The 18007-nt window shown below is 41.0% G+C and overlaps 1 protein-coding gene across 1 annotated transcript in view; it reads right to left on the bottom strand.

Moving 5' to 3' along the window:
- Positions 1-18007, bottom strand: part of CASQ2 (calsequestrin 2) — a 105172-nt gene that overhangs the window by 22571 nt on the left and 64594 nt on the right. The window contains exons 5-7 of the mRNA XM_003409607.4: positions 13346-13419; positions 6231-6361; positions 4690-4735 (exon numbers count right to left, since the gene is read on the bottom strand). Coding sequence (XP_003409655.1) covers positions 4690-4735; positions 6231-6361; positions 13346-13419 — 251 coding nt within the window. The remainder of the gene's footprint in view (positions 1-4689; positions 4736-6230; positions 6362-13345; positions 13420-18007) is intronic.

Genomic DNA, 18007 nt, shown 5'->3' with positions numbered 1-18007 from the left:
TTCTCTGGGAAATTGAATTTTACATATGTGTATGTGTGTGTGTGCCAGTTTATTATACAAATCAGACAGCAAACAGAAGGGGAGTCTGAGGTTTCACTGTTTTACATTTGCTATTATCGCCAGACAGAATCTCCTGAGCAGTCCTCATTAGGCTGCCCAGTGTCTGTCTCCTGCCATCAGTGGAAAGTGAGCCTTGCTAACTCTGCGAAGTAGGCTTCATTTCTGTGTGCCTTTCCAGAACCCATTTGAAAATTGGCTTCAGAATGAAGAATCCATATTTGTTTTCTAAGAGGCTGTCACTTCCCAGGCCTGAGATGGCCCCAGTGTGGAGAGGTGTAACCAAAGGAAAGAGGCTCTCTCTTTGTATGTCTGGAAGATTCAATACACCAACCTTTACCGGACACCTGCTAAGAAACAGACACTTGCTAGGTGCCAGGTATTTTCATGTAATAAACTCAAGGAGTAAGGGCCCATGGGCAAGCTGGTGAGTTGAGGTTACTCAGTGAGAATGCAAGGTGCAGGAGTAAGGAAGAGCGGGGCTGACAGCCACAGACTGAGCACAGCCCACGGGGAGCTCTCTGAACCCCATGACCTTTGCTGCCCAAATCACCCATTTGGTCTTTACAACATATTACCTCAGAAATTACCTTTTTAAATTGCATGATTCTTGCCATCTCAACTAGATGGTAAGCTCTCTGAGGGAAGGGATTATGCCTTAAAATTATAACGATAATTTAATTCCATTCATGGTATAAGTACTTCGTAAGTACGTTATCTCTAAATCCCAAATGAAAGCCTAATTTCTATTTAATGCTGAAAGAATTGAAGGAACTTACCTAAGGGCACACAGCTAGTAAGGGACATTCAAGGAACTGGGAGTCAGGCCAATTCTTTCTGGTCCCAAAGCCCACATTCTTTCTTTCCCACCAACAGCAGCACCCTGGGCCCCTTGCACCAACTGTCAATCTGCAGGTTTGCGGAAGATATTGACACTCAGCACAATGGCTCTTACTTACGTTGAAAGAGGCTGAGAAGGGGTCTGTATGTAAAGTGAAAAAGCATCAAGCTCCCCAAAGAACTGGTGATTTGGGAGTTACTTTGGTGAGTATCTTCTGGGTTCCCCAGCACTTCGTACAACTCTCTGTCATAGCAATGGGCATGCTAGACTGGCGATGTATGTTTTGAAACTGTTTCATTTACTCCACCCCTAACTGCTAAGGACAGGACAGCAACATTCCTTTTCATAACCTCAGCCCTTAGCCCAATGTGATAGGCTCTTATTGATACTTGTTGACTTAAACATAAAAAAAAAAAAAAAAAATACGATGATAAAAATCTTACATACTTACTGAAGAAAATTAGAAATATTGGAAAGACCAAGAAGAAACTAAACATCTCAATTACCCATATATAACCACAGCTTAACATTTTCCTCTATGTCCTTCCAGTCTCTGTTGAATGTTTGCTGCTGAATGGAGAGACACAAAGAAAAGAGGCGGTCAGAACAAGCAGGCTCCCTGATTAGGGTGCAGTAAACGGAGTGACCCCAGGGCTCATCTGGGTGTCTCCGGCCGGTCCTATGAAATACTTTGCTGTTGTAACAGAGGGAGGGTTCCTTTAGAGGAACCACTGACTGCCACCCTCTGTGGGATTTGCCCAGGATGGTGACTGACTGCTTGCTGGGACGGAGAGTGGTCTGTAGGGTGCAGCCCCAAGGGGAAGGAAAGGTCAGTACTAGGTCAGCATTGCCTGCCTCACCTTCACATTCTTTGAATATTCTAGAAAAAGAAAATTAAAAGCGAATCAATTTTCACACAGCAAATATGACTAGGCACGGCTTTCTCTAGTAATAATAAATAATGTATTTTCTATGCTTTGGTGCTTTAAAAAAACTGCACGACTGGGCAGGAAAAGGGTAAATAGTTCTTTTAGCCCTAGCTTACTTTCCTATCTTATTTAAATATTTTGCAATGTCTGGGAAGTAGATGTTGAAGATAAAGGTTTGTAAGTGCATTCGCTGATGACTTCCCGACGTCTGTGCTCTGTTGTGGCCACATGGCCCATGGAGATTCTGCTTAGGAGCAGAGCCCTTCTGGGTGGGCTGGGCAATGGGGAGGAGGTTGGGGAGTAGCTCCCAGAGGTCCTCCTGATAGACTGATTTCTGTTTCTTCTTAAGGATGTGAAGATGACCCAGAGGCCCTGTCCTGCCTTCCCTCCCATGTTGGAGACTTAGATGAGGGAGCTCACCAGGACTGGTTCCGGCTTCTGGGAGTCATGCGGTTATTCCAGAATGGGGTGTTGGAAAAGTGTAACCCATTCCAGTTGCTCTTTTCTCTACCTGGTTAAATTCAATACAAAGCCCTTCCCCAATTAGAAAACAAAAATTGAATGTATAATAAGGTGGAAAATATGAGCCCTCACAGTTATTTTATATTGCAGCAAAAGGCTATAACTTATTCATTAAGTGAAAAGAAAGCAGAATGAGTTCCAATGAGGCCAGACATCTGTTCTCAGTGCAATTGGCAATGCTCCCTCTGAGATGACGAGTGGGAACATGTCTGTAGGGCAAAGTGGGGTGCCGGGGGTGTCCTGGGGGAGGGGAAGGAGGCTGGATGTATGCTTTGCGGCTATGGAATCTGTTGTGTCAGTGAGGAAAGCCCTGGGTGAATAGGTGCACAATTTTGTATTTCTCTGCCTTCCAGATATCCAGATGATTGAGTGTTGTCTCTTAGGGAGAAAAAAACAAAAAAAGAACCAAGGATCAAGGCATAGCAGAGGAGGACAGCAATAATCATTCTCAATTTAAAATGTTATTTAAGAAAAGTGTCATGAAAGACCAAGAAAGACCAAGAACTTGTTCCAGATTAAAGGAGACTAGAGAAACATAACAATGAAATGCAACTGTGAGATCCTGGACTGAATCCAGGGCCAGGGGGAAAAAAAATTTATCTCTTGCTTTAAAGGACATTAGTGTGACAACTAGCAAATGTAAATAAGATCTATAGATTAAACCCACTGCCGTTGAGTCGATTTTGACTCATAGCTGCCCTATAGGACAGAGTAGAACTGCCCCACAGAGTTTCCAAGGATTGCCTGGTGGATTCGAACTGGCGACCCTTTGGTTAGCAGCCGTAGCACTTAACCACTACGCCACCGGGTTTCCGATCTATAGGTTCGGTAACCAAATTGTGTTGGTATTAATTTCCTGATTTTGATACTAGTACTGTGGTTATGTAAGAGAAAGGCCTTCTTTTTAGGAAATACACTGAAGTATTTAGGGGGAAAGGAGAATTATATCTGCTACGTAGTCGTACAACAGTTGAGAAAAAATATATACACGTAGAGAGAGAGAGTGTGATAAAGCTAAGGTGGTACAATGGTAACATGTGTGGCATTTGGGTGAAGATATAAGAGAATTCTTTGTACTGTTTTTCCAAGTCTGAAATTATTTCAAAGTAGAAAGGAATATTCTGTTTAAAGCACCATTATAACAATTCGTTATTATTTAAAGTCTAAGACGAGATCTTTTAAAGATTAATTTTTTGAATGGTTTAAATGTTAAGAAGATATGTTTCTATTGTGCTGGGTTGTTCTTAAATAGTCCACTCTTCTAGGCGGGATTATTTGCCCTTCGGTGCCTTGAGAAATGTTTGTTCCATCTTCAGACATCCAACTAAGTTACATGCCAGGAATGTCAAGTTACTCCATGGCTCTGTGCATCCCTCACTTCAGGCTCTGAATTAAAGAATTAACAAATAAATGCTTCTGTGTCAATCCCTTTCCTTCCTTCCTCCCAAATGGTGCCTTGTGGGGTCATGGCCCACTCTAGGCAGGCACACTGTAAAGAACATGAGATTTGGCACCAGGTGACCTGAATTTAAGTCCCAAGAAGAAATGCTTACTAGCAATGTGTCCTTGAGTAATTAACTGAATCCATATGATATTGGTAAAATGGGGCTAAAATACTTGTTCTAGACCACTTGCTAGAGACATTCAAAGGTCCAAGGAGAAGGATCTATGAAATGCTTTGAAAAATGCTCCACAGACTTTGATTGTTATTGATTATGGAAATTTATATAAAGCTTGTGTATGTGTGGGGGGAGGTTAGTTATCTCTAAGGCCCTCTTTCTAATAGGAATTGATCCAACTGACATACGGTTCTGACACAGACCTAGAGGACAAGAAATGTAGCTGCCTTCCAGTGCCTTGAGTTGATATTTTTTAAAAAACAGTTACCATTCATTGAGCAGCTTCATGTCCTGGGCTCTTTACAAAAGCACCAATTTTAAATGGGGAAACTAAAGCTCAGAAAGACCATGTGACTTAATATGGGACACAAAGCTAACAAGGTGGCAGATTTCAGATTTGAGCCCAAGTCTCCATAGCCTGAACTATGTGACCCTGGGTCTCTGGCGGCCAGTGAACAGAAGCCAGTAGTCACTTTGGGAAATGAACTCAGAGATGGAATAATTTTGCTTATAGATAGTACCAAAGAGACTTAAGTTGGATCCATGGATAATTGAAATTTAACTGAGTGTGATATTGTTCGCGTTTCAATTACCGTACCATCCAGACATTTACCCCAGCAGAATAAGGCTTAGTTTGAATTTAAGGAATTATTCAAATCGGCATCCCTCTTGGGGAATATATTCATCTCCACAAGGCAGAAAGGGTTTGCCACCTTCTTACCCATGTTTCAAACATATCTTCTGGGCGCAGGCGCCGTAGCGTAGGTCTGGAAAAAAAAAAAGAGGAGTTTCTTTACCAGGCCTTACATTGCAGACATTGCAGCCTTAGTCCAATGATATGGAAAATGAGAGGCTAGTTCCTTTTCAGGAACATGAATTGCTCTAGAACCTGATTCGCCCCCAAGGAGATGGAGCTACTCTACCCTCTTTATCACACAGAGACCTGGGTCTACAACCACACCATCCTATGGACTTCCTTTTTCTCAGCATTTTCATAGACCTATTTGATCCAAGGATTATAACGTCTATTGTAAATAACAGGCTGGAGGGCATAGCATTAGCTCATTCCCAGGGCAAGAAGCCATTTCCTTCCTCACAGACAAATATCCCTCCCAAAAGTCTGGAGTAGGCTCAGAGTAAGGAGACCTGAGAGAGAAAACAGGATGTCTTGGCAACCCCAGCCCAGAACTGCAAGAATTTATCATCAGGGTCATCCATCAAAGGCCCGTTAAAGATGTTTAGGGGAGCAGATAGGATCTATATTTTGCTCATAGTTTCATTTTGTTCTGAATGTTGGTAAAGGTGCCAGACATTCAGAAGACTAAAACCCATAATTCAAAGAAGAATTGACATTTGTTCCCCGACGTGTTGCCTCCTTGCAGGGCTAGGACTGTGGTGGTGATGGGATCATGTGCTCCAAGCTCAATGAACTTTAGTGTGCATGTGTGTGGGAGGGTAGATGGGTGAGGCAGTGATTGCACTCCCATGTTCTATGTTCCAATATTGTCCCTCTAGGACAGGGATTGGCAAACTACAGCTCATGGGCCAGATCTGGCCAGTATCTCCTGTTTTTGTAAATAAAATTTTATTAGGAGACATCCACATCCATTTGTTTACATATTGTCTATTGCTGCTTCCATTCTACAACAGTAGAGCTGAGTAGTTGCAACAGGAACCATCTGGCCCACAAAGCATGAAATACTCATTATCTGGTCCTTTACAGAAAAAGTTTGTTGATCATGCTGATCATACCACTCTAAGTGGTATCAAATATTCCTTCCCTTCCCAGAAGTTCTGTGCGTAGAATGTTTATCCTGGCTAAGTGACTTAACTTCTCTGAGACCAATTCCTTTATCTGTATAATTGAGATAGTGATAATTACCCACACAAAGCTGAAGATTAGATAAAATACCTTCCATAAAGCACTTAGCATGGTACTTGGCATATGGGAGACTGTCACTAAATGGTTAACATTATTATTGCAGAATTTTACCTGAATGCAGCTCTGACTTTGAGGGGATTTGCTGATTGGGGTGAAGTGTTCTAACCATGGCTGTAAACATAAGCCCATGTTCAGAAAATTGTAGCAATATTCATGGTCAATTTATCATTGACCAAGAAAGTCATACTATTGAGCCCAGCTCTGCTGGGATACTAACAGTAGACTGTTGCTCTTGGCGAGTCTGAAGTGTTAGGACTGAGAGGCTCTCTCCATTCCCCAGACCCTGGACCACCCTAGCCCCTGCATGCCATCTAGGGCACCTTTGATGTTCCTTCACAAACTCCACGAGTTCCTCTTCTGTATAAGGTTTGTTGGGGATGGCAACGGGCTCGTCCATAAATGGCTCATAGAAATCAACTTCATTCATCTTCAAAGATAGTTTCTTTGCAACCTATAATAATTAGAAATCAAACAATAGTTTCCTTGAATGGTAGTCTAGAGTAGCAGTGGGCTATCCAACTCCGACAAGTGTGTGTGTTTTCTGGCAAGTGCATGGGCGGCTTTAACTTAAATGCTGAGGTGATAGACACTCATCACCTAAGGCCTGGGCTGGATTGATCTTTTGCGATCAAAGAAGGGCAGAAGGGAGAAAAAGACCTATCTGGCAAATGAGGGCCAAGCAGGGGCAGGGAGCAGTTGACATGGAAACTGGGACATTTAATCCTATCATCACCATTGTTCCATTGCATTTGGCAGGGCTGAAGGATGAAGCAAATGTCAATGGAACACGCTCAGTGTCCTGGGATGTGTGGATTTGAACCAATTTTCATGGAACAGGTACTCAAAATCAGAGGCTAAGCCATTATCTATCCTCAATCAGCTCATAAACCCTAATCCTTATTTAGGTTGAAGCTCTGGCCCTGGGGTTAGGTATTCTAAGGCTGGGCTTACTTGGTGGTTTGTCAGCTGCAGGGAACTGACCCATTTGCAGCTGAACAACTCGGATTACAACTCGGATTACTAGTCATAAAGTGACCAACAGCCCCGGTTTGCCCAGAACTAAGGGGTTTCCTGGAACACCGGACTTTTCAGTGCTAAAACCAGGCAAGTCCCAGGCAAACCAGGACGAGTTGGTCACCCTATCACTGATAAAAGGCTTGAGGAACGAGCCATAGTTTGAAAACATTCTTCTCTTGAATAAAGCGGACACGTGATCTGTTGTCAGGCCAGAGTTACTGCTGTTTGCCTGAAGGGTGGCTGAACCCAGGACCTTTCTTTGTGAAATGATGTGAGAGGCCTGGAATGTGCAAAGCTCTATAGAAAACCGAATGGCATTCTTTTCTAGTTCAGAGCTGTGGTCCAAGAAAGCACAGGCATGAACAGTGGTTCCCTTGAAACTAAAGAGGGATTGCCTAAGCACTGACGCTTTGTGGTGGTAACCAAGGAAGCAGTAGCCCAGGGCTGCCGTGACTAATTGGGAAGGAGAGGAGCTGGGTGTTGCACAAGCAGTTACACAAGGAGGTCCATCATAAGGAAACTGGTGTTCATGGGAGATTGTTATCAATTGTTTTTAATTTCAAGTCACTGTCTTCCAAAAAAGGAGCCCTGGTGGTACAGTGGTCAAGCACTGGGCTGCTAACCTAAAGGTTGGTGATTCAAATCCACCAGCCACTCTATGTGAGGCCGATGTGGCTATCTGCTTCCATAAAGATTTACAGCCTTGGAAACCCTATGGGCCAGTTCTATCCTGTCCTATAGTGTCACTACAACATTTCTTACGGTACTTTAAGGGAAAGAAACCTCAGCATCCCAACTCACAGCTAAAGAAAAGAGGCCAGGTTAAGAGCTATAGTTGGGCAAAAGAGACTTAATCATCATATTGTTTTGAGAGACAGGGAGGTATAATTTTTTTCGCTTACATTTTCCCCACTTATACGGGGGCAAGGGGAAGGGATAATGGATGGTGGAGTGGGAGCAAGGAGGTGAGAAACAACAAACCTACCAGCAGGGTCTGAGTTTACACACAGTTCTTTACAAAACAGGCCTATCACAGAATGGGCTTCAAAAATGACATTGGATTCTAGTGTTTTGAGTTCACTTACTACGTGTTCTAGGAACTAGGATTATTGTATGAAGTGGGAATAAGGGGGACTGGTTGACCAAAAACAGTCATAACAACAAGACATGGAGTGCTTACTAGGCCAGGCACTGTTGCAAAGTGTTTTATGTTTACTCCTTTTTTCAGTCTTCACTTTTATTACATAGGAGCCTTAGTAGCACAGTGGCTAAAAGCTCGGCTGCTACCCAAGAGGTTGGCAGGTCAAATCCACCAGCTGCTTCTTGGAAATGCTGTGGGGCAATTCTACTCTGTCCCATAGTGTCGCTATGAGTCAGAATCGACTTGATGGCAATGAGTTTGGTTTTTGGTTTTGGTTCATTACATAAGGCAAGAAGTATTATTATGCTTACTTTACAAATGATGAACCTGAGACACAATGTGGGTAATTTGTAAATACCTTGAGGGGGTAGGGCCAGAATTCAAACCCAGGCGGTGAAGTGTTGTAAACTAACAATTTGCCTGAATTCTAATTTTCCTATCATCTGAGAATTACCTTCTCCTTGACATTGTAAAGAAAGGAATGGATCTCTCAATAAATGTTACATTGGCACACACCATGTTTTAGTGCGACGTGTCCTTGGCTCTTATAATGTGCTCTCATCAGTTCTTCCTCCATCACAGTTGGCTATAATTGAGGCTTCCTGAAGGTGAGAATGAGCTCATCAGACCCACATGTCAAGGTAAGCAGTGTGTATGGGAGAGGTGTGGGTCTGGGAGTGGGGGTAGTCTCTGGTGTCTGAACACCTGTGTCTGAGTCCACACTGTTAAATCCACCAGTGTGAAGTTGGCTTGTCATGTCCTTGAGTTTCAGTCTTGGGAACTCTAAGTTTCCCAGAAGCTCTTCACAAGACTCTACCACCATTACTCTGAGTGCCCTTTCTTTCATTCTTTTAATTGTGTCTTGGATGATAGGCAACTGAAGTTAATGACTGAAGGAGATTTGATTGATTGAGGAACTTTGTTAATTCATTTATTCAGTAAATATTTCCTGGGCCCACTATATCCAAGGCACTGTTCTAGAAGCAGACCTGGCTCGTCAGCTTTATAATTATATTACAATTATGCAGGGATGGATTATACAATTGAAAAGTAAATAACCAGGTGCCATAGAGACAACTGCAACTCATGGTGACCTCATGTGTTGCAGAGTAGAACTGCACTCCATAGAGATTTCACGGCTGTGACCTTTTGGAAGCAGATGGCCAGACCACCGTGTGTGTGTGTGTCTGTGTCTGTGTCTGTGTGTGTCTGTGTGTCTGTATGGGACTCCCTGGGTGGTCCACATGGCTAAGTGCTACTAACTGAAAGGTTGGCGGTTCAAATCCACCCAGAGTTGTCTTAGAAGCTTTTATTAGCTTTACAGTCTTTGCTATAAAGTTATTTTCAGATCTTTTCTTTCTCTTTCAACTCATCAGTGGTCAGGTCCTCTCACCAGCTCATCCTTTGCCAGTTATTTTTTCCATCTTTTGGACTGTAGCTAGTGCTTCCTTGGCCCTTGCTCACCAGGTCTGAAACATCTACAGAGTACTTCCCCTCCCCTAGGTCACTCTGGGATTCCCTAGGGAGTGTCTCACAAGTCATCTTTGACTTTTTAGCCACCACATGACTGACACCCATTACTTTTCCCCGCTCTTCTCTAGCACTTCACGATGGAACCACTGAGGCTTCTCCTGGGTGCAGCCACGCCTTCTGGACCCCACATCTCCCGCTGAGCATTGTTGACCCCCCTCAAATGGGTGCAAGCTTTTAAGTGCCAAATGGCACTGGGGTCCCCTCAGTGCAACAGCCCCTCCCTTTGGGTTCCATGCAGTGGTAGAGAGAGGGTCTCTTTCTCTTCTTAAGTGTTATGAAATCCCACGAGGCTACATGAACAGTGGTGGCACTTATGACTCAGTGTCTTACGGAGTTTTAAGTGAAGCAGCTTTTTGAATTTTTAATTATAGCCTGACTTTACCTTCTTCTAGGAGCCCTGGTGGCACAGTGTTAAGAGCTTGGCTGCTAACCAAAAGGTTGGCATTTTGAATCCACCAGCTGCTCCCCGGAAACCCTGTGGGGCAGTTCTACTGTGTCCTATACAGTGGCTATGAGTCGGAATGAACTCAATGGTAACGGTTTTTTTTGTTGTTGTTTATTTAACCTTCTTCATGAGCTACAGACACGAAGCCATGCGGTTGGGCTGGGAGGCACTTCTGAAAACAGTCACTACCCTGAATTTAGAACTAGACCATCCCTCTGAGAACTAAGGCTTTGCTGATTGACCAAGCTTGTCCGCCTGACCCTCTTCCCTTTAGAAGAGTTCTTACCAGGGAGCCATGTTAGTCACACCTGACCAGGAGCGGGTGACCTAATAAACAATGTATGCACGGGCTTATTTGTGCTTACTTACTAATCTGTAGTGCACAATTTCATCTATTCTTCATCACATGAAAGATGTGGTGAAACCCATGTGAAATTGTGCACTACAGATTAATAAGTAAACACAACTACGTCTGTGTGTACCTTGCTTACTGTGAGCTGGTGCGCACCTTGCTTACTGGTTGATCTGCCCTTCTCCTGACCCATCATGAGTAAACTTCAGTGATGGATTCAGTTTAGGCTTCTCCTTACTTCCCCTTTTCTAGTGATATACCAACCTCCTTCCTTGGAGGCCTAGAAGACTCCCTCCTTTGTCTTTTTAAATTAAATTAAACAGAATAACAGTTGCCATCAAGTTGATTCTGACTCATGGCAACCCAGTGTATATCAGGGTAGAAATGTGCTCCGTAGGGCTTTCTTTCTTTTTCTGAAAATTTTATTGTGGTTTAGGTGAAAGTTTATAGAGAATATTAATTTCCCAATCGGCAATTTATACACAGCTTGTTTCATGACATTGGTTGCAAACCCCTGAATGTGTCAGCATTCTCTTCCCTGCCTCCTTGGATCCCCTGTGTCAATTTGTCCAGCTTTGCTGCACCTACCTTCCTTCTGAACTTTGCTTTTGGGCAACTACTGCCCTTTAGGTCTCCTATAGTTGATTGCTCTGGGGTGTACATTCCTCACTGGTGTTACTGTTCATTTTATAGGCTTGTCTATTGTATAGGGTTGTTATGAGTCAGAACCGACTCGACGGTAACGGGTTATTTTTTGGATCTATGGTATGACTACAATGTGATCACCAGAAGTGATTTCAGTTCCAAGTTTGAAGGATGTCTAAAGGCCATAGTCTCAGGGATTCCACCAGTCTCTATCAGACCAATAAGTCTGGTCTTATTTATGAGTTTGAATTTTGTTCTACATTTCTCTCCCACTACATCCATGACCTACTATTGTTGTCCTGGTCAGAGTGGTCAGTTTGATCTTTGGTTTTCTTCACCCTTCTTTGTTCCAGATGGGAAGAGACCAATTGTTGTATCTTATATGGCTGCTCGAAGGCTTTTAAGACCCCAGTCACCACTCACCAAGGCAGGATGTAGAACATTATCTATATGGATTATGATATGCCAAAGACTCCCTTCTTATTAACAAGTTTAATAACTAGCCAACATTTACTGGATGCTTACTGTGTGCCAAACATCAGACGAGCATTTTATATATACATATCCTTTCTCTGGAGCGTAGTAGCACAGAGCATTGACTTAGGAGTCAGGCTGACCTGTGATTAAACCAAGCTTCATTACTAACTAGCTGGGTGATCATGAAGCAAATCACTTAACCTCTTGGTGCCTCAGCTTCATTCTCTGTAGAATGAGAATACAAATCCTTTTCTAATAGGAATGTTGAGAGGATTCAATGAGAAAACCTATAGAATGCTCTTAGCATAGAGTCTGGCATATAATGTGTACTTAATAAATGATAGTTGTTATTCTTTTGTCAACTATAACCAATTAGAGTATATTTTGGCAAATATAACCAATTAGAGTAAATTTTCTCCAGCATTACTGGTATTATAGATCTCCCCTCTGAGTTATAGGCTTGAAGACAGGAGCCATATCCACAGAGGATGTTCAATATATATATGAATTAAATGTGAACTCTTTTCATCATGCCATTTCCCCCCTCCAGCACCTAGAGGCTTCCTCTCATTTTGCAGGGAAGTCCTGAACTCTTCTTAGTATAAAGGGCCTTGAGCACTACCTGTCACTGTCTTACTCCTTAGTAGGCCACTCTCTGACGAGCCTTTACGTGACTTTGATCAAAGACTTATTTTGTCCTAGATTTATTTGTTCTAACAAATCTGGTAATTTAATTTGGGGTGTGTGTGTGTGTTTGTGTGTCTTGAATCTCAATGGCAGGTATAGGGTCTTCTATTTAATAGTGTGGTACAGAATAAAGGGCACAGGTTTTGGACCCAGATTGTCCTAAGTCAGGATTTCAACTCTACCATTAATTCTCTGGAAACTTTGAATGCTACTTAACCTCTCTAAGTCTGTTTTCTCATCTGAGAACTGGGGATAATGATTCACCTTCAGAGTTGTTTAAAGGATTGGAAATAATATAGATGTAATGCACGGAACTGTGCCCAACACACAGAAAGCACTCAGTAAATAGTTGTCATTTTAATAGTAACCGGAACCAGAGTAGAATATTCTATCCAGAGTAGCCTCAGACAAATTAGCCATTGGTTCAAGGTCCCTCTATCTCTGCTGTTCTTTAGTTTGTAAAAGTATTTTCCATGTCCAGAATATAACGAAACATTGAATTATAGGAGAGTTTTACCTGAAGAGGTAGGAAATTTCCAGAGCACCCAATGCTTCAGGTGCTCAATGCTTTTCCCCATCCCATTATTCATCCTAACCCAGAGGTGGAAGTATGCAAGCCCAGGAGTGGAGAGGTTGCTTCCTAAAGAACTAAGAAGCAGTGACTCAGTGGCTGGGCACAGCTTGGGCTCACGTATTTCTCATTCATAGTGTATGAGAAGATAAGAAAAAAAAAAAAAAAACCACTGCAGTCTATTCGATGCCAACTCATAGTGACCCTATAGGACAGAGTAGAACTGCCCCATAGAGTTTCCAAGGAGTGCCTGGCGGGTTCAAACTGCTGACCTCTTAGTTAGTAGCTATAGCGCTTAACCACTACACTAGCAGGGTTTCCTGAGAAGATAACGGGCACGCCAATACTTTTCATTGGGCATTTTAAGAAATATCTTTAGATTCTCTGAATTAACCATCTTTGTACTCATCTCTTATTCAACAGTGATTTATTGCCATATCTCTAATGCTTCTGGAGAAAGATGCGAAGGAAGAGATGATTAAAAGAAAAGGAAAATTGGAAAGTTCTCCAAAATTTATTCCTTTCTGCCTACAAAAGTGTTCAAATTGGACTTTTATAGGTACTTACTCCTTTGTCGAAGGTGGCAAAAAATTTAATGTAAGGCTGGAAGTGTTCAGCTGCCTCTTCAAAAGCCTTGTAATCTAACAGGGAATAGATGAAAGGGTGAAATAGTTTTTGAAGATGCACAATCAAGAAATATTTCTTTTTAAATTATGTAGAGAGAGTAGCAAGCCAATTAATCCTGAGCAATTATTTAGTACAATTGAAACCCAGCATTGCCCCACCCTGCAAGCAGTTTGACTCAACTGACATTTAGTAACCCAAGAGAAGACCTCTTTATCACACTTTTATGAAGTTCATAGGTGGAAAGGAGAAAAAGACAAAAACTGAGAGAGAACAAAGGAGAGAAAAGAAAATGAAAAACTCCAAACTCACTGCTGGTTATAATTGTGCCCTGTAGAGAAAGTGTAGCTTGCTGTGTAATGGGGCCCTAAGTAAGAAGAAAATCCACTTAGTCAAAAATGACATCATATAAATATCATATAAGTATTTTGCAGTTCTTAGCATCAGTATTCCTGTTGGTGAATTCTAGTTTTTCTCATTTTTTTTCTTCTTTTAAAGTGTTTTTTTTTTTTAATTCTAATTCTTTGAGAGAATGATTCAAAGTTAATCAAGCCTGAACCTGACTCTGTTCCCACACTTGAGTCCAAATTGGCCAAGGTGAACACAAGACCTTGTGAGTATGACAATGTTATGTGCTGGTAGATCTAGACAGGTACTTGGTAAGAGATTGCTACTTAAACCTTAGATGTGAGGGTGATGGCAATGGTGATAGTTGTGAGTGGAGGTGTGGGAATTTGTTCTTCTGAATAAATTATATAATCCCGAGAGTCAATAATCCTATGATTCATTCATAACAAGATTTTTTTTTTCCATTTCATAGAATTCTGTCTCTCTTAATCATAATTGGGGCAAGCTTTTAATAGAATCCTCTTTTCCCTGACTCTGATATCCCCGATGAATCTCTTCCCACCACCACGAACTCCTACCCTGATGGGAACAATGATCTGAACTGTGTCAGGAGCTTCTCTTTGTCTCTTGAGGAACTAGTTTACATGCCTTTTAGGGTGAGGAAGGTTGGAGCAAGCTGGTTCCCTAGTTGGTGCGTCAAAATGTGACTGTACCTTTAGCTTCACTCCAACAGTGAAAGTAATATTTATATTTTGTCACTTTTGAATCAAATGAAATTTAACATTTAAATGCTTCCTCTATGCTTGTTTTTTTTTTTAATTTACCAGTCTTAAAATGCAGAAAATACAAATTATTTAAAAAGTCAATTTCTGAAGTAAAAAATATTTATAATTTCCTTAAGTATTTTCATTTAAATAGATTTCATTTTTAAAGTTCTTTTATTTTTCCACAATAATGGACTTACTGGAAAGTCATAGTCACAAGTAAAATAGTCCAAAAACACCTGGGACTAATTATGCCTCATTATGAGTACTCATTTTAAGTACTATATCAAATTAGCATTGCAGCATCTTTCTTTTCCTTGGCCTAAACATCTCATTTGTGTGGAAGCATTAGAATAAGAAATTGTGCCATGATGTAACCCATGCTCGCCCCTTAACACAAAATATTTATCTCAAGGAGAAAAAAGATTTCAATGTATTAAAGCCTGTTGTTGTTGCCGTTGTTAGTTGTTGTCGAGCCTATTGTAACTCATGGCGACCCCATGTGTGCAGAATAGAACTACTCCATAGAGTTTTCAAGGCTGTGACCTTTCAAAAGCAGGTCACCGGGCCTGTCTTTCAAAGTACCTCTGGGTGAGTTTGAACCACCTACCTTTTGGCTAGCAGTTGAGCATTTAACCATTTGTGCTACCCAGGGACTCCTGTATTAAAGCTTAGACAAGTACAAAAAGAACTAGAAATTAAATTTTTTAAAAAATGAATTTGATTAGAAGAGAACCAGATCAGGTATAAGAAACTGGTTAAAACATAGGGCATCTAAACACTAACCGGTAAAAATGCCTCCCACAATTGTGGAGTCACTTATTACGTATACTTCCACGGAAACTGTCAATACAATGTTTGGGATAAATGAAACAAAGAAAACAGAAAAGGGGCTATTTTGAATGATACTGTTAGATAATGTTCCCATGATATGTTAGGTATCACAGAGATGGTGCTGACCCAGAAGATGACCACATCAAAACCATCCCCACTGCAGATCGGTGAGTCTACCGATATTAGTAATGGGTGTGTTTGATAGCATTAGCGAAAGCAGTGAAAAGAAACTCAGGGAATAACAACGTCATTTGTCTTGCAAAGAAGAACCAGACAAAGCTGTTGGGGATAAAATATTCCAAGAAATAGATGAGCATGTTGAAACAGATTATGGAAATACTCCTCAAACTTGTATACGGGTGGTACAGCTGCCATGACAAGAGGGTGGGAAGACTTCACATTGAGTTTGTTCTGAGAATTCTGAGATGCAAGTAATATTTACTCACAGAGACGCTCTGGTTTATAAAGGTTTGCCTGTGGATCTGAATTCCACATAAAAGGTTGTTATAAAAAAAGGCGATTTCAGTAGCATCTAAACCTTCATAGCCCTGTCTCTTTAGCTTTAGGTGAAGAAAATAATTCAGAATACCAGTCTCCACTGTTTCACATTAAAGTAGGCTAACCATCCAATGCTGAGTTTATTGAGTTTATTAAGTGCTTATGAATTTATTTTTTTAATGAATAATTGTGGATTATCCCCACTTTGAAAAATTTTTTGAAAGATAATTACTGACTTCAAAAAATGCTGGATCTTGCTGAGCACTGAATGAACTTAATTGAACATTGCAAGGACCATACAATGTACTGGCCAATTTATGAATTTAAAGCAAAAATTGAACTTTAAAAAGGAGATTATAATGACTTAGTAGCAATTCTATCATTTAAATCTTAAGAATAGTTTTTAAGGCCAGTACAGCAATATCAAAAAAATGATAACCATAAGTTTTTCACAGGCTGATATTTTTCAGAAATAGTTAACTAGGTCTTTCTTGGTAGTCTGTCTTAGACTGGAAGCTCCGCTGAAGCCTGTCAACCATGGATGACCCTGTTGGTATTTGAAATACTGGTGGCATAGCTTCTGGCATCAAAGCAACACACAAGCCACCAGAGTATGACAAGCTGACAGACAAGTGGTGGCCAGTTTGAATGGGACAATCATATGGTCTACTATGCCAAGAATGACAAATTTAAGAGGAACAGTGTCACATTCATTGTCACAAAGAACATTTCAAGGTCTATTCTGAAGCATAGTGCTGTCAGTGATACGATAATATCCATACTCTTCTAAGGAATATCAGTTAATATGACTATTACTTGAATTTATGCACCAACAACTAATGCCAAAGGTGAAGAAATTGAAGATTTTTACCAACTTCTGCATTCTGATTAAACATGTAATCAGGGCACATTGATAATTATTGGTGATTGGAATTTGAAAGTTGAAAACAAAGAAGGATCAGTAGCTAGAAAATATGGCCTTGGTGATAGAAATGATGCTAGAGATCATGTGATAGAACTTTGTAAGACTAATGACTTATTCATTGCAAATACCTTTTCTCAACAACATAAAGGGTGACTACCCACGTGGACCTTGCTGGATGAAATACACAGGAATCAAATTGAATACCTCTGTGTGGAAAGAAATGATGGAGAAGCTCAATATCATTAGCTAGAACAAGGCCAGGGGCCGACTGAGGAACAGATCATCAATTGCTCATATGAACGTTCAAGCTGAAGCTGAAGAAAATTAAAACAAGTCCATGAGAGTCAAAGTACGACCTTGAGTATATCCCACCTGAATTCAGAGACCATCTTAAGAATAGATTTGACGCATTGAACACTAATGACCAAAGACTAGACGAATTGTGGGATGACATCAAGGACAGTGAAGAAAGGAAAAAGACAGGAGAGAGAAAAGACCAAAATGGATGTCAGAAGAGATTCTGAAACTTGATCTTGAACTTAGAGTAGCTAAAGCGAATGGGAGAAATGATGAAGTAAAATAGCTGAACAGAAGATTTCAAAGGGCGGCTTGAGAAGACAAAGTAAAGTATTATAATGAAATGTTCAAAGACCTGGAGTTAGAAAACCAAAAGGGAAGAACATGCTCGGAATTTCTCAAGCTGAAAGAACTGAAGAAAAATTCAAGCCTCGAGTTGTAATACTGAAGGATTCTATGGCAAAAAATTGAAAGATGTAGGAAGCATCAAAGAAAATAGAAGGAATACACAGAGTCACTGTGCCAAAAAGAATTGATCGACATTCAAACATTTGAGGGGGGTAGCATATGATCAAGAACCAATGGTATTGAAGGAAGAAGTCCAAGCTGCACTGAGGGCATTGGCAAAAAAACTAAGGCTCTAGGAAATGACAGAATACCAACTGAGATGTTTCAACAAACAGATGCAGTGTTGGAAGCGCTTATCTGACTATGCCAAGAAATTTGGAAGACAGCTATCTGGCCAACTGACTAGAAGAAATCCATAAACACACCCATTCCAAAGAAAGGTGATCCAATGGAATTTGGAAATTATCAATCAATATCATTAATATCACATGCAAGTAAAATTATGCTGAAGATAATTCAAAAACAGTTGTAGCAGTACATCGAAAGGAAACTGCCAGAAATTCAAGCCGGATTTCAGAAAGGACATGGAAT

The sequence above is a fragment of the Loxodonta africana genome, chromosome 3 (assembly GCF_030014295.1).
Source record: "Loxodonta africana isolate mLoxAfr1 chromosome 3, mLoxAfr1.hap2, whole genome shotgun sequence".
Classification (NCBI taxonomy): domain Eukaryota; kingdom Metazoa; phylum Chordata; class Mammalia; order Proboscidea; family Elephantidae; genus Loxodonta; species Loxodonta africana.
The sequence above is the reverse complement of the archived record's forward strand: the minus strand, read 5'-3'. Positions and strand labels throughout refer to the sequence as shown.